General features: G+C 43.8%; 1 protein-coding gene across 1 annotated transcript in view; it reads left to right on the top strand.

The window, feature by feature from the left end:
• Nucleotides 1–14,634, top strand: part of LOC121275854 (collagen alpha-3(VI) chain-like) — a 143,638-nt gene that overhangs the window by 34,259 nt on the left and 94,745 nt on the right. Inside the window, exons 4-6 of the mRNA XM_041183580.1 lie at nucleotides 1,515–1,861; nucleotides 3,032–3,110; nucleotides 14,226–14,371. Of these exons, the coding sequence (XP_041039514.1) occupies nucleotides 1,515–1,861; nucleotides 3,032–3,110; nucleotides 14,226–14,371 (572 nt within the window). The remainder of the gene's footprint in view (nucleotides 1–1,514; nucleotides 1,862–3,031; nucleotides 3,111–14,225; nucleotides 14,372–14,634) is intronic.

The following is a 14,634-nucleotide window of genomic DNA, read 5'->3' on the forward strand; positions in this document are numbered from 1 at the left end:
CTTTTGGTCTTGCACTCATCAGGACACTCATAAGAATACCAATATAAGAGGGAAACAACAATTTACACTGTATGTGAAGAGAGTGCTGATTGGTTGGCAAGTGGCATTGCCATGGAGAGAGAATGCACCACTGCTGGTGACTGATGGTTAACTGCCAAGCATTGTTTGAAATTTAAACCAGGTAGCTTGACCTTGATTGGTCAAGGCATTGCCCTGAGGAAAGAGTCAGTGAATGGCAGTCACTTATTTTGTTTAGTTGAAAGCAGGCGTAATGCGTGTACATGTTCTTTCTGTCTCCAAAGGGAAAAGGGTCATGTGTATTCAAATGTCCTTTCCTTCTGGTAAGGATCCTAAATGATTCACTACTAGCACAAAAGTCATCACACTTAAAACTAAACACTTACCTAATGCAATACTACAAAGGATTTAAAAGCCTTCCTGGAAAAAGCTTTGACCAGCCTCTACTGTATGATTTGTCATGCAGCCACCACAATCCTATGCCAAGAGTGCCTTTAAATGGGTGGACGTGACTGACTTCCATTTTACCCCATGCCCCTTCTGGCCCCCCTTTTCCATCCCTGATTGGCTGGACTGCCCGCCCTTCCACTGTGCTGTTGGCCAGCGACCCAATGGGCAGCCATTAAGTGAATGAGAGATGCATTATTGGATGCCTCTCAAAGACCAAGGTGGGGGCAAGAGTTGGCGATTCACCCACTTGCGGATCAAACTCCTGCACACCACCAAACAATGTAACATTCACAAATTCACCTCTGTATGTCTAAATGATAGGAGATAGGCATCACTGAATTACAAAGTATTGGTCTAAACAAGTGTTGAACAATCAATATGTGATTCCTATCCTGTAGTACACAGGCATATATCCATTATTACTTTTGTCAATAAAAGACTGGCGAACTATTTCATATACTTAAGGAGTAATATCGGTTCCTGCTGATGAATATCACAGGCAGGGTGAACATTTTCAAACAGCTTAGGATGTCCTAGGATTTCTTTTTGATGTGGAACATTATATGATATAATTATTCTATGTATTATCTACAGTAAAATCTTTATTATCCAGCATCTGAGGGGGTGGGGCCAGTTATCAAAAATGCCAGTTAATGGAGAGTTCCATTTACCACTGGAATACAGCAGAGCATGATCTGATATGCAAGTACTCAAGAAATAAAGAACAGTACTCTTTTTACTTCTAATTTTCAACAGTACATTAAAACATAAATACAAGTATAAAATAATACAATATATAGGTACGGGTTCCAGATAACTCCTTGATTGCTTCCAATTGGTAAAGTGACGATTCATATTAGGGGGACATCAGATATTCTGGTTAGTAGAGAGTTGCGACTGGTAGAGTGCCAGATAGCACAAAGTTTGCCAATATATGTAATAGCAGTCTATTTATAAAATTCTATATTTGTTCTTTTAACTGTTTGTGTATGATACGAAAGGCAATAATGTGGTTTCTGATTGCTTTCATGTTATGTGATTTGCAGACTGCATCGTAGACATTGCTGTGGGATTTGATCTCCCTGGATGGTTTGGATCACAGAATATATTTATTGGGCAACAGAAATTACAGCTAAAGCTAGAGGAAATTATGCAGAGAATCACATCTGCGAGTGATATTAGCTGTCTCTCTGGTTCTCATCCAGTGACCAGGGTGGCATTTTACATGCAAAGTGAAACCGGCCAGGTTATCTTTCAAACAAAATTCGAAAACTATAGTGCTGAAATAATTAATAACCTCATGACAACCCAAGCAGCAGCCAAAATTGATTTGAATCTTGAGACTTTGGAGGCACTCGGGAACATATTTGGGGATACAACTTCAAAGGCAAAGGTAAGGAACCTTCTAGTATAAATCTTTCTGTGAAATCTCCCGTGATACTTTACAAGATTTTATGAAATATTATTTGACAGTTTGACAGAGGTGCAGAACATGAAAACTACAGTTAGGTTTTCTGCTCCTACTTGACACTGGATACAGGTTAAAGAAGAACCAAAAGTGAGCAGGAGCACATAACAGCAGGTGGGCCATAAGCAAGGGACAAAGAAGCATTGGGGACACAAACCAGCACAAGTTGACTTTCCAAGTTACAACACAGCAAGGCTGTAGTTAACTATCATCAGAGAATGGGTGGATGGCTGCAGCTCATTGGTACTGGGTGGGTGGCAAATCATACGAACATATGAACATACGAATCAGGAGCAGGAGTAGCTGTTTGGCCCCTCGAGCCTGCTTTGCCATTCAATAAGATCATGGCTGACCTGATTGTGGCCTCAATTCCACATTCCTGCCTACCCCCAATAACCTTTGGCTCCCTTGTTAGTCAAGATTCTATCCACCTCGGCCTTAAAAATATTCAAAATATCCACTGCTCTCTGGGGAAGAGTGTTCCAAAAACGCATGACCCTCTGACAGAAAAAAATTGCTTCTCATCTCCATTTTAAATGGGAGATCCCTTTGTCAGCTTTCACACTGAGCTGTCCAACAGACAGAGCCTGTGGGGGGTGGGGGGGGGGGGCGGGGGTGGGGGAGGTGGGTGAAAGTGGAGAAGAATGCTTTGAGGACCATTAGTTTAGACACTCACAATTCCCTACAAATAGGAAAAATGTGGCACCATGCAACTCTGCACATTTGTACCTCAAAATTGCAGTCGATGTCCTATGTGTGCTAAAGGTCTCTGATTTGTGTAATTTAATGAGGTTCCTCCCTGATTCAGGCAAGCGCTTGGGCTAAAGGCCCAAAGGAGGAACAGCGTGATAAGTATAGTGTTTCAATTTTAGGGCACCTACCTCCCTTTTCTTATCCTGTGGACCAAGTTAACATTTTTCCATCCAACTAGTGAGACCAATTAGATTCAACCTTCTGCTACACGTTCGAAAATTAACAAACAATACCTGCCCGTCGTGGCAACATAAGCAGTAAATTATTTGCCTATGCATTAAATGTGTTACTTGAAGAGTAAAATATTCACGACAAATATATTTCAAGATGATCTCATTGCAGGTGATTCTTATATTTACGGATGGCTTAGATGGCACCAAAGAGAGTTTTGAAACAACAGCCAGAGGTCTTAGAGAAAAAGGTAACTGTGCAATTTATTTACCCAAGTTTTATTGGGATCACTGGAGGTGCACTGTGACTTCTGCTGAGAACAGCCGTCAGAGTTGCTGTGCCATCCAGCTATTGGCGTTGCTGTGAAGCCCGAGCCACATCAAGGCCCTGACCTCACTGATACGCCAATGGCAAGTTTTGAGCACCAGGAGAGGACTCTTCTGCAGCTTGCTTATAGCGGGAGGACGATATGTCAGCCAGCTCCTGTGTTGAACCAGGGTGGGAGCAGGAGGCGGAATGACAATATAAAGCTCTCCTGCTCCTCCTGGATTCATCAAAAAGAATTAAAAATTTCCTGGTATTTTTTTTTGCCAGAGGTCCCTTTAAGGAGCAAGTGCGATGCACGAGCAGCCCATTGCTTCCTGAAAATTTCAATTCAGGTCTTATATGAAGCACCTGAGTTTGCATACTTAGGCAGCCTCTTTCCTGTTTCAGCCAGTTGAACGGCTCGCTCACTTAGAAACCATCGGAAAATTGTATTGGGCAGATCTTGGGCATTAATAAAGGTAATTGAGAGCATCCACCCCCACCTATCCCCACCCATCCTGGCTGCCATGATTTTCATCTGCTGCCTGCCCATTTTTCAGATGATAAATGGGCAGTTAGAAATCAGCCCCCACTAGATCTTTTAAAAATATACATTTAAAACCTACAGAAGTATATAAACATGGTGTGACTATACAGATTAGGAAGTTCAACCTCTATCCATGCTGCGTTACATGAACAGGTGGCTGCCAGGGTACGATAAATGGCCTCAGCATTCATAAGGATAAACCAGAATTCTGTGCCTTATTGTCATCCTGTGCTTTCCGATCAGATGGATGTTGATTGAGGACAGGATAGACAGGATTAAATTTCCCTATGATTCCTCCCATGGTACATTGCCAGCTCCCATTAAAAGGCCTGTTGGAACCAGTGAAACTGTAGCAGAGGAAGAAAAATTATCTCAGTACACCAGTGGACAAGATGGTTTTTCATATTCTTTACTTCTTTACCAATGGCAATATTCTGTCATGTTACTGGAATATTTGTGCTATTTATTTTCTAAATGAAAATTTGAAGTCACTTACAAAAAATTGCAAAAGAATGTCTGAACTTTGGTAACTTGCATTTGAAGTACAAATTCACATTAACTTGGACTACTGTGCTTGAACACCATGAAACAATGCTCACACTAGAGAAAATGAACAAAATGAGAAGCACATAGATTTTCACTGCATTCTCACTTAGTATAAAACCCAGACCCACAAATTTTAAAAAAGGAGGCATAAATAACAAAAGCAAAAATATTTGCACTGCAAGGAAATATGGATGGGGGAAGATTGGAAAACTATCTGAAAGCGAAGGAAAAATGTGAAAAGAAAATTGGATAAAAATTGCAGTAACTGAATTGCAATTGTATCTAAATAATTTTAAACAGACAATGCATTAAGGAACAATTGGGGCCTTTTATTGATTACAGAGTGCAATAGTGAGGAGAATAAACATATAGAGAAATTGAAAAGATTTGAAGTGGTCTCGATTTTATTTTGCAGAAATGTTGATATTTCCATTCTGGTAATCGGAAAGATGATGATTACGTTGAAATTGGTGGAAAAAAGGGATTCTTTATGAATAAAAAGAACACTTAATAGCTAGGGCATTTGAAAGTTTATTATGAAGAACAGGACTATGTGTAAAGTATTAAAAAGCACTTGCAAAATCATAACATGTAAGTTAATGAAAAACTGAGGGTAGAAATTATAGTCTTCTCTCATTGAGAATATCAGGAAACTAGAAACCACTCATGCCAACCCATTCATTCAAAAAAGATCAGAAGCATTGGGCGGAATTTTCCCATGACCTTGATGGTTGTGGGGGTAGGGAAAGTTAGAAAAAGCTCTGTCGGCTGGCCCAATTTGCTGAAGTGTCCTATCTCCAGCCACTTTTCCAGGGCATGTGGGTGGCGAAGTTTGGGAACCCCCACAGTCGAGGCGGGAAGGAAATTTCAAGTCATTAATAAGGGAATTAAGAGGGATTTTCCCAGTGGAACCATTCTTTCTCAATAAGGGAGCAGTCTCAGGCTGTGTCTACAATGCAGCTGTTAGGGAAAGGTGAAAGCACAGTGGGAGGGACTGGCTCAACAAAACAGACAAGCTTTGAGGTTTGACCAGTTCCACTGTCGAGCTGCAGAAATAGCCAGGCTGAGATTCTCCTTTGCACTGCACTGCCATTGTTTGATGGGTGAGTGCCAGCTGTCTGGAAGGCCCTTCTCCTGACTGGCACTCTACTGCTGTTGATGATCTAGGGCAGGGGCCTTTCCAAAGCAACATGCTCTAGCTGCAGCTGGAACAACACCAGCAGCAGAATCAGCTGCTTTCTCTGCAGCCACATGCCCTGCCACAGGGCAGAGGGAATGGTCACCAAAATGCAGGTGATAGGAGGTGAGGCCTCCAACAGAGGGCCTATATGCCAGAAGACCAGTTATCCTGACATGTGCCTGTGAGATTCAGCCTGTCACAGCAGGTCGTTGCTGACATCTTCATCCTCATGGTCCACGACAGCGTTCCTATTGGGCCAGGCAGACACATATTGCCAATGGCCAATAAGGTGCCTGTCACTGGAGGCCCACCCCTGCTGGATTCCACACCCTACATCTCTGACTCTTGTCAACTTGTTTGATCTCTACTCCTGCAAGGAGAAAAAGTGGGGAGGTCTGAGTGATAAGAATGGCTTTTGTCCAGAGGAGTGAAAGGCAACATTTGTGTATATCGACTGAGGTATGGGTGCAAAAAGGCAGTATACTAAGGAATATTCTAAGCATTGCCTGTTCAGATGAGTGTGTAGGGAATCTGGTGAGTGAGGAATGAGTGGAGCTGCAAGGTGTCTTGATCTGAGATGTGCTGCGCAGGAGAATGCTGTGCAAGTCAGAGTGTGGAGTTTGGCATCTGACTCACCTCATGCCCTACTAAGGTCCTTGATCTTCCTGGTCCACTGTCTCTTAAGTTACAGGGGCCACACTGCTGCTGCTCATTTCCTCAGTCACTTCCAGCTGTGTCTACTTGGTTGAAGAAGGTGCCTTCTCCTGCCTGCCTGTAGGAGAACTTGCCTCAGCCCTTCAGCTCCCTCAGGTGAAAGTAGGAGACATGGAGGCCAGCCTTCCCAGGTCCCCTCACCATTCTTTTGTGTACTGCAACCTAAAAAAATCCGATTCCTGGTGAGCTTTTCTGAAACATGCCACGGCCCCTTTAATGAGAAATCCTTCCTCCGGCAAATGACCATGTCATTGCACCCGCCCTCCCTAATTGGTCAGGAATCCCGGAGGTGGGCTCTTAACTAGCTTGCTTTGGCAATGAGCAACTGGAAAGCCCTCTACTCTGGTGGAGGGGTTCACAACCTGAAGATGATCCCAAGTTCTTCCAGCCTCACCCGCTGCTGAGATCATCTTCTCCCGCTGAAAGTGAATAGACTTTAGGCTGGGCCGCCCAATCTCCGGCGGCAGGTCCTGCCATAGCAGGCCGGAAAATCCCAGCCTAGAGCAGGAAAACCCGGACCATACCTTGGGAATTGTTGTCGGAAAATATTTGCTATAAAAACAGCAAATGATTTTGTAGGCCATCTAAATAAAGTACCTTAAAGGTTTGTAGAAAGATCGTATATCTTGATGAAAATTAAAGTTCAAAGACATGGACAATTGGTTTTTGACAGTGAAGACTTCATATCAAGTACATTAGGGCTAAAAATAGGAAATATGATTAGAAAATAAAAGGTAAAGCAAATTGTTTTCCACACTGTAAGGATTGAGCCAGTTATGGTCCACTATAAGTGCATACTGTTCCAGATTTTTACCACAATGTTGTGACAGAAATCCTGGAAATGGTTGGGAATTCTAAGTCCCTCCTCAGAACGTGGCATGTTCCATTATCACGGGGGCGGGAGTGGAGTTGGACCAGGGTTCGCAAATGCACAGTTTACAGAGACAGCTGGCCATTTAAATCACCAGCTGCCGCCATTGAAGTGGGATTTTGTTGGGCCCAGAGAGTGAAACCTGAAGTGCACACATAAGACCAGGTAAAAGGAGGTCTGAGCTTGGTGGATTAATTTGGTTAGCCAAGATATCCCTTTGAAAAGGTAAGGTACACCTTTGGATATGGTCCTGGGACACCTTTGAGAGAGGTAAGACACCCTTTGGAAGAGATAAGGCATTCCTTTGGAATTGTTAAAAATAACATGATTGTGCCTAAACTCATTGGAACTATCAAGCTGTCAAAGAACTGTCAAAGCTGACAAGGAACCATCAAAGGGTACCATGTGAGTTGGCATTGAGGGAGTAAGCGCAAAGGCTGGTAGGTGGATGACATGGGTTGATATAAATTGGCACCAAGTTGGCATTGGGGGTATAAAGGGCCATAGGGATGTGGGGGCATAGGAAAATGAGGGGCCACGAGGTGGGTAGAGGGGCAAGGGTTGGCATAGGGATATAAGGTATCAATGGGGTGGGTTGGGAGCATAAGGTGGCATAGAGGGTATGAGGCACCATAGGCGTTAGTACAGGGGTATGAGGTGGCATAGGTTGGCATGGATGGCACATGGGAATTTTGGGGGTGGGGTGGTTAGGGGTGAGGGCTGTTTTTTGTTATATTCTTTTTTGTATTTAATTCAACACAGTGTCGGAGCACAGAGGCAGGCCTTCCGCCCAGTCCAGGTCAGCATTCATTCCAGGGGGCGACAGGTCTGACTTCCAATGAAGCCCGCACTGCCACCCTCCTCCCCCAGAATGGAAGCTGCTCTGCGGGCAGCCATTTTTGTAGGTCAGGTTCACAGAGCCGGGATTCTCCTGTTCTGCGCACCCAGCCCAGGAGCGAAAATCTGGGCCACTGTCGGCTGATTAAATTCTGTCCATGCTGTAACTTTAGTGGTTCCTGAATGTTCGCATTGCCCAGACATTACATGTTGAAATATATTTATAGCTGCATCTGCTACTTTGCAAAAATTTATTCAACAACCTACCAGGCTGTAGGTTGGAATCTTCACAGGAAGCGTTTTTAGATTCAATTGATTCTAACTTTTGGGAGAATGACTAGAAAGATAAGTAAAGGAATGCACCCCAACCCCATTATGCCACATCTCTTCTAAGCTTTCCGTCTCTCTGTTAGCAGGGAAGTGTGGCTGAGACATGAGAGCGATGATAGAGGAATTGGACATGGAAGTGGAGACTTGGCTCTAAGCACTTCCACTTCTCACCCATTAAATCCCAACACCACCGCACCCCCCTCCACCCCTAGTCAGTACCTCCCATGCTGTCTCATATCCCAGTGGCTGAGTCTGCCCTGGCACAGGTGGAGCAGTCTTTGGTGAGGCTCTTATGGACTGCAAAACTGAGAAGACATTGACCAAGTGAGATAGAGACAGCAGATTTCTGAGCAGCCTACCTCAACCTCTGCTGAAATCACAAGGATTGCAGCATGTTAGAGTTTAAAAGAAAAATATTGATATTTGTGGTTGCACAAATGTAGACACAGGGACGTTTTAGACTTTGGTATTTTATTAAGTTGTTATTCTTTACTTGAAGGACATAAATATTCGGCTTGTGCACCATTTTCCTGTCTTGCCCATTCTTGGTTTCTAACTGGGCAAGTGGCCTTTTAACTTGTTGGTTGAAGACTGCAAAGATATGAATTGGTGGCAAGAAGTGGGGAACAAGGAAATGGTGGTGGCTTCAGGATTACTTTGTGTTAGTGGCATGGGTGGAGGAGCAGGATGGCAGTGGAAAAGTGTGTGTTTGGGAGATGGGTCCACTGGTGGAACCTAAATGAACCTTGCAATGATCAGCACATCCTTGGCAGCAATGTGTGCAGCTGGTGATGCATTGCCCTCATCGCCCTCCCCCTCGGAGTCATCCAAAGAGGATTTGAGCACCACGCCTTGATCCACCTGCAGGTCCAAACTTCGTTGCTGCCCAATGTTGTTCAGCAAACACTGACCATGCTGGAGATCTTGGCTGGTACATACTGAAGGGTATCTCCAGATCTGTCGAGGTAACTGAGGCGCACCTTTGACATGCTGATGGCTTGTTTAATGACGCATCTGGTGGTGCTATGACAATCATTAGAACACTATGAACCATCATTGGTCATGTTTCTGACAGGTGTCATCAGCCAAGTTTTTCATCTCCCAGCAACCCACCAATTAGCTCAGCTTCCAGATGTAAAGATGTCAGTGAGGTTGGACTGCTGGAGGATGAAATCATCTTGGCGGCTGCCAGGGTTTCCTGTGCACACCTGCATAGTATCTTATTGTGGTTGCACATCAGTTGCATGTTGATGGAGTGGTAGACCTTGTGGTTGACAACACTCCTAGGTGATATGCAGGTTCCCCAATTAAAGCACCTGTGCCTTGCACCCATGAGAAGCTAGCCAAAGCTGCAAACCTGAGCACCCGTTCATTCTGATTGGCATCATCACAGGGAACATTGACAATTTCCTGGCAAATAAGCTATCCATCACCCATTTGAGGACCCTGACTGGGAGATCTAGTAAATGACTCTGAAAGGATCCAGGGCCACAAAAGCAGAGAGATGTGGTGACTTTGACAGCCACCGGTAACATGGCCACTAGGGCTAGCAAAGAGAAGGCCTTCTTTTAGGAGGTAGCAGATGGCTGCCACCATCTAATACAATGAGCTGTGCCTCCTGAGGCACTGTTTATTCAAGGTGCCAAAGAAGCTTGTCCTCTGCTTGTAGGCCTTTTATTCTCAGTATGTTCTCCTGTGAGCAGCACTTCTTGGCTGCTCCCTCATCTGCTGAGTTTCTCTCTTTTGTTCAGCTACAATTTGTGACCAGTTAGCTGCTGCTGGGTTCGTTGCTAGTGCTGTTGCTGGTCATCTTAGTCCAATCTACTGCCAACTGCTTTTTCCATCTGTAGGTCAGACAGTATCTGTTCGTGCTGCATATGTAGTGCCATATTTCCCTGAGATTCAGTAACCCACCCCACCCAGCCCTCAAATGCCCCTAAAGATTCTTGTCTTTCCTTCACTAGCAAGGACACCCATGGATATCATGTTAAGCTCAAAAATCTGTGTCAACATTACTTCAACTGCGTGAATAACTTGATCATTGTCAATAAAAGCAAAATACTGCAGATGCTGGAGATCTGAAATAAAAATAGAAAGTGCTGTAAAAACTCAGCATCTGTGGAGGGAGAAACAAAGTTAACGTTTCGAATCCAATATGACTCTTCTTCAGAACTGAAGACAGGTAGGAGTGTAATGCATTTTATGGCTGTTGAAAAAGTGGGGAGGGGCAGTTGGAGCAAAACAGGAGGCCGAGGATAGGTTAGAGGGTAGGAGAGATTAAATGACAAAGATGTCATGGATCCAAAGGTAAAGTGAGTGTGAATGATGGTATAAAAGAAACAAATCATTGGTCCCGAATAAGTGTGAATAACAGAATAAGGTCAGCACTGTCTGAAAGCAAAAACATGAGAACAAGATACAGACTGACACTAAGGGGAAAATAATTTAAAATGGAGGACCGGGTTCATGGCCTGAAGTTGTTGAACTCAATGTTGAGTCCAGAAGGATGTAAAGTGCCTAATCAGAAGATGAGGTGCCATTCCTCCAGCTTGTGTTGGCCATGGACAGAAATGTGAGCACGAGAGCAAGTGAGTTGAAATGGCAAGCGACAGGGCAGTCGACGTTGAGCTTGCGGACTTAGCGAAGGTGTTCCGCAAATCAGTCACACAGTCTGCATTTGGTCTCCCCAGTGTAGAGGAGACCACATTATGAGCAGCGAATACAGTAGACTAAGTTGAAAGAAGCACAAGTAAATCATTGCTTCACCTGGAAGGATTGTTTGGGATCTTGGACAGTGAGGAGGGAGGAGGTAAACGGGCAGCTATTACACATCCTGCAATTGCATGGAAAGGTGCCATGGGGAGGGAATGATGTGTTGGGGCCGATAGAGGAGAAGACTAGAGTTTTGGGAAGGACCAGTCCCTTTGGAATGCTATCAGAGGAGGGGAGGGGAAGATGTGGCATCATACTAGAGTTGACAGAAATGGCGGAGGATAATCCTTTGAATATGGAGGCCAGAGGGCTGGAAAGTGAGGACAAGGGAATGCCTATCATGGTTCTGAGAGGGGGGGAAGGGGTAAGGGCAGAAGTATGGGAAATGGGTTAGAAATGGTTTAGGGCCCTGTCTACCACAGAGGGGTAGAATCCTTGATTGAGTGAAAAGGAATACAGTCACTGATGTATTGGAAAAAGAGTTGTGGGTGGGGGGCCTGAATTGGACTGGAACCAGGAACGTTCCACATACCCTACAAAAAGACAAGCATAGCCAGGGCCCATGAGGGTACCCATAGCTACATCTTTTATTTGGGGGAAGTGAGATAAGTTGACGGAGAAATTGTTCAATGAGAGAACAGGTTCAGTCAGGCAAAGGAAGGTGGTGGTGGATAGGGGTTTTTCAGGCCTTCTTTCAAGGAATAAGTGGAAAACCCTCAGTCTGTCCTGGTTTGGGTGGAGGTGTAGAGGAATTGGCCATCCATAATGAAAAGGATGTGGTTAGGGCCAGAAAACTGGAAATTGTTGAAATGACATAGTGTGCCAGAAAAATCACGAATGTAGTTGAAATGAGACTGGATAATAAAGGAGAAAGAATAGAGTCAAGATAGGAAGAAATACTTTCAGTGGGCAGGAACAAGCTGAAATGATGAGTCTACCAGGATCATCCTGTTGTGGATTTTGGGAAGGAGGTAGAAGCAGGCTGTAGAGGGTTGGGGGACTAATGGCTTGGAGGCTGTGGAGGGAAGATCTCCAGAGGAGATCAGGTCTGTGACAGTTCTGGAAACAATGGCTTGATATTCGGTGGTGGGGTCATGGTCCTGGGGGGAGGTAGGAAGAAATGCCTGAGGGTTAGCGCTCAGCCTCTGTAAGGTAGAGGTAGGTATGCCAGACAACAACAGCACCAACCTTGTCAGTGGGTTTGATAACAATGTTAGAGGCTGAGTGCCACTTCTACCTCCTTCCCAAAATCCATAAATAGGGCTACCCTGATAAATGCTACCATTTATGGGGATAGATTGTCTACTAATAATCATTTTACTAGCACACTGACTCACACAGCTACCTTGGCTACACCTCCTCACAGTCTGCTTCCTGTAAGGACTCCATTCCATTTTCCCAGTTTCTCCATCTCCATCCCATCTGTTTTGATGATGCTACATTCCACAACAATGTTTCTGACATGCCTTCCTTTTTCCTCAACTGGGGACTCTCCTCTTCTGTGGTTGACAGGACCCTCAACCGTATCTAACCCATTTCCCACATATGTCCATTCACCTCTTTCCCTCCCTCCCAGAACCATGATAGGGTTACCCTTGTCCTCACTTTCCACCCCACTAGCCTTCATATTCAAAGTATCATCCTCCACCATTTCCATCAAATCCAACATGAAGCTCAACACATCTTCTCCTCACCCACCCTGTCAGCATTCCGAAGGGATCATTCCTTCCGTGACACCTTGGTCCATCTATTACCCCCAACACCTCATCCCCTTCCCACGGCACCATCCCATGCAATCACATGAGGTGTAACACCTGCTCCTTTACCTCCTCCCTCCTCACTGTCCAAGATCCCAAACAATCCTTCCAGGTGAAGCACTGATTTACTTCTGCTTCTTTCAACTCAGTCTACTGTATTCGCTGCTCATAATGTGGTCTCCTCTACACTGGGGAGACCAAATGCAGACTGTGTGACTGATTTGCGGAACACCTTCGCTCAGTCCGCAAGCTCAACCTCGACTGCCCGGTCGCTTGCCATTTCAACTCACTTGCTCTCATGCTCACGTTTCTGTCCATGGCCAACACAAGCTGGAGGAATGGCACCTCATCTTCTGATTAGGCACTTAACATCCTTCTGGACTCAATATTGAATTCAACAACTTCAGACTGTTGAACTCAGTTATCCATTTTGATATTTTTCCCCCAAGTGCCTATCTGTATCTTGTTCTCAGATTTTTGCTTTCAGACAATGCTAACCTTTATTCTGCTATTCACACCTACTCTGGACCAATGATTTGTTTCTTTTATATTTTAATTACCACTCCCCTTGCCTTTAGTTCCATGACATCTATGTCATTTAATCTACCCCACCCCCTAACCTATCCTTGGCTTTCTCATTTGTTCCACTTACCCCTCCCCTTTATTCAACAGTGTAAAACTCACCACATCCCTACTTCTCTCCAGTTCTGAAGAAATATTAAGTCTGTTTCTCTCTCCACAGATGATAATTATCAATCCGCTTCTCCTGCGGCATTGTGCGCACGCAATCTAATTTTCTTGAGTGAAACCTGAAAGTTGGCTGTTTGGATCCATCTTCCTGCTGCACTGTTAATTTCTTCATCTTCAACCACCATCCCCCATCCCCTCCTAAACCCACGCACTCAATCCTCCATCTGTCACCCTTCCCTGCACTCCATAGAGTGTAGTTTTATTATTGATTCTGACCAGAACTGAAGAGATTTAATTTAATTTATATCCAATCAAATGTAATAAGTTCTCTTGTTTTTGACTACAGAAGTTCAACCTTAACTTTTGACAAATAAGCTTTATGATTCATTTCCTCAATTTCACCTACCCTTCTAAAATAGTGACTTACTCACCACACTCATTCCAAAAAGAACCAGCTGTGCTTGAATATCTGATCCATGTGGTCATTCTTGTTGCCTGAACGTAGGGAGTGAGGTCAGAAAGCTGTTATTTATTACTTCGATACAACTTTTTAAAAACTCCTTTTCTACATCCTTCATTCTTGTTGTCTGAAAAGTACTGTGAACCTGTCTAGAAAATACTCAAGTAAATGCCTAAAATACAGAAAAAATGACTTTACTGTAAACTTAAAGTGTATTTTCTCTTTTTGGGCAAATTTGTCTGGACTTTCATTCCTGTTAAAGATAACTTTAGAATAGTTCACTGCATAATTTATTTACTTTCCTCGAACAAATTATTTTCCTCAAATTAAAAATGTCTAGCCATACGATAAGCATGTTTGGTCCTGGTTAGCTATCTGTAACATAATGAAATAAATGGTAATTTTATAATTATAGGAGTCAAGGCACTCATCACTGTGGCTTTGGAGGGTGCTCCAAATATAGATGATGTCCTGTTCGTTGAGTTTGGAAGAGGATTTGAATACAAACAAAAGCTATCAATTGAAATGGAGGACGTTGGAAGTGCTTTGCATAGACAAATAGTATGTAAGCCTGAGAAAAGCAGTTTTCTTCAGCAAGTGTAATTTTTAAAAATGACTTATAATATTGCTGGTAATCCTGATTTTTCAGTGTTGCTAATTCATCCAGATATTGTTTCACTAGACACGGTTAATCTGCCTTTAAAGATACAAGTTCCTCTTTACAATCATTTTATCGGGATTTTCTGCCTGTTTAATGGAGGCAAACCTGTTGGCGAGTGAAGTGGATTTTTTTTTTAACTGTGAGGCATGTACTGTCCAGCTCA

Source organism: Carcharodon carcharias, chromosome 3, assembly GCF_017639515.1.
Source record: "Carcharodon carcharias isolate sCarCar2 chromosome 3, sCarCar2.pri, whole genome shotgun sequence".
NCBI lineage: Eukaryota > Metazoa > Chordata > Chondrichthyes > Lamniformes > Lamnidae > Carcharodon > Carcharodon carcharias.